Raw genomic sequence first — 1,872 nt, 5'->3', positions numbered from 1 at the left:
ACACACACACACACACACACACACACACACACACACACACACGCTCGCACGCTACTATATAAACAGACTCATCAAGTGCAGCCTTATTGTTCAGTATCTGATCTGAATTGATTATTGGCAGGGCAAGATAAAACTGTAGCGTGTAAGGTGTTCCTGGTTCCATTCTTCTTCCATGTGTTTTAATGAGAGAGCTGAAGGCTTTACTAGCTTTACTGCTCCCCCTCAGCCAGAACCTGGTCTCCAGAACCCATTCATCTGGGCCGTCAATCTGAATGTGTGGCTCAGCACCCCACTGGCATTTTAGAGATGAAGATGCCGTTTATTTCAGAACAGTGCTGCTGCTGTTGATGTTTTTTTTTCTACTGTTTTTATTTAATGTACTCACAGCTTCATTGAATAATGTATGTGTGTGCATTTTCTTATTTACCATGTGTCCTCTGTGCCAATCAGACGGCAGGTTTCCAGGAAACACTGACAGAGCTGGAGATCTTAGCTCTTATTGTAGGTTGTGTGTGCCACGATTTGGACCACAGGGGCACCAACAATGCTTTTCAGGCCAAGTAAGTGTACCCGATTTTCTTCTTCTGTTGCTGCAGAACACACCAAACACACACAGACACACACACTGCCTCTCACAAACTGTCTATAGTGGGGTTTTCTGGATGCAGCAGTCTGCAGTAATCCAGCTCAGATCAGCAGAAGTCAAGTGGGATGTTGTTTAGGGCTTAAATGAGACACTGTTTAAGGAAGAGACTATAGATGCTGCATTTGGTTTATCAGATAAAACTGTTTTTTAGCCACTTAAAAGTCAAGTATTTGTCTTTCTCAGAGATTATTAAGCTCATTCTAAAAGCAAAATCAAAACAAATTATGAATAAATAATCTGATCTAGCAAAGCTTTATTCGACTCAGTTGTGTAGCAACAATTTAAAGGTTAAAAAATGTTTACATAAACAGCTTTAAAATACTGGTTTTTTTTTTTCATTTTCCTCTTGGACTAGCCTGTAGATCATAACTCTTATCTGAATTAAACTATTCAACTTGAGGTAGTCTAAAGCCATCTACAACTGGTAAGATGTTGATTGTTAATATTCTTATGACAGGTCACTTCAAAAGATTATTACTATGTCTTGAAATACACCACTCCCATATAAAAAAAGGGTTTTTTAAGTTATTGACCATCAGTGCTTCATATTTTTGGCTTTGGTGCGTTTATTATGAGTCTCAAGCTTCTTTTATTATTGAGTCATAAACTGCAAACAGAGTGAACTGTGGGGGAATCACAACAGACTTTGTTCCTCAGATTGTGTTGAAAATTGATTATGCTATCCTCCTTTGTTAATCCTAATGTGTGTGTTCTGTCTTGTGTGTGTGTGTGTGTGGCAGGACGGGCTCAGCCCTCGCTCTGCTTTATGGGACCTCTGCTACACTGGAGCACCACCACTTTAACCACGCTGTTATGATCCTGCAGAGCGAGGTGTGTTATGTTCTAATATCTGCTGCAATGCAGTTACTGTTCACTTTCTTCCGATGCTTAGCTTTGTATGTTGTAGCTGCTGTTCAGCACATTTTTTTTTATGTGATTACAAACACCGCTGGCAGCCGAGCCTTCGACCTCTGTCACTCTTGGAGACAACATATTGTTGAAACTGCAGCTGAAACAAGTGAATCGACAGTATATCTATTCAGCAAAAACTGAACTTTACATCATTTACTGGACAGTTGTTGCTTTAGACTGCATTCATTTTACGTTGTAGCTAAGCACATATACACTGGTATCTACAGCAGGTAAAATAAGTATTGAACACGTCACCATTTTTCTCAGTAAATATATTACTAGAGGTGCTAATGACATGAAATTTTCACCAGATG

The 1,872-nt window shown here is 39.5% G+C and overlaps 1 protein-coding gene across 1 annotated transcript in view; it reads left to right on the top strand.

Annotated features, from left to right (window-relative positions):
* The window catches only part of pde11a (phosphodiesterase 11a), a 54,400-nt gene that overhangs the window by 30,144 nt on the left and 22,384 nt on the right, over positions 1 to 1,872 (top strand). Inside the window, exons 13-14 of the mRNA XM_014001427.1 lie at positions 451 to 560; positions 1,387 to 1,477. Coding sequence (XP_013856881.1) covers positions 451 to 560; positions 1,387 to 1,477 — 201 coding nt within the window. The remainder of the gene's footprint in view (positions 1 to 450; positions 561 to 1,386; positions 1,478 to 1,872) is intronic.

This window comes from Austrofundulus limnaeus, unplaced genomic scaffold (genome assembly GCF_001266775.1).
Source record: "Austrofundulus limnaeus strain Quisiro unplaced genomic scaffold, Austrofundulus_limnaeus-1.0 Scaffold9, whole genome shotgun sequence".
Classification (NCBI taxonomy): domain Eukaryota; kingdom Metazoa; phylum Chordata; class Actinopteri; order Cyprinodontiformes; family Rivulidae; genus Austrofundulus; species Austrofundulus limnaeus.
The sequence above is the reverse complement of the archived record's forward strand: the minus strand, read 5'-3'. Positions and strand labels throughout refer to the sequence as shown.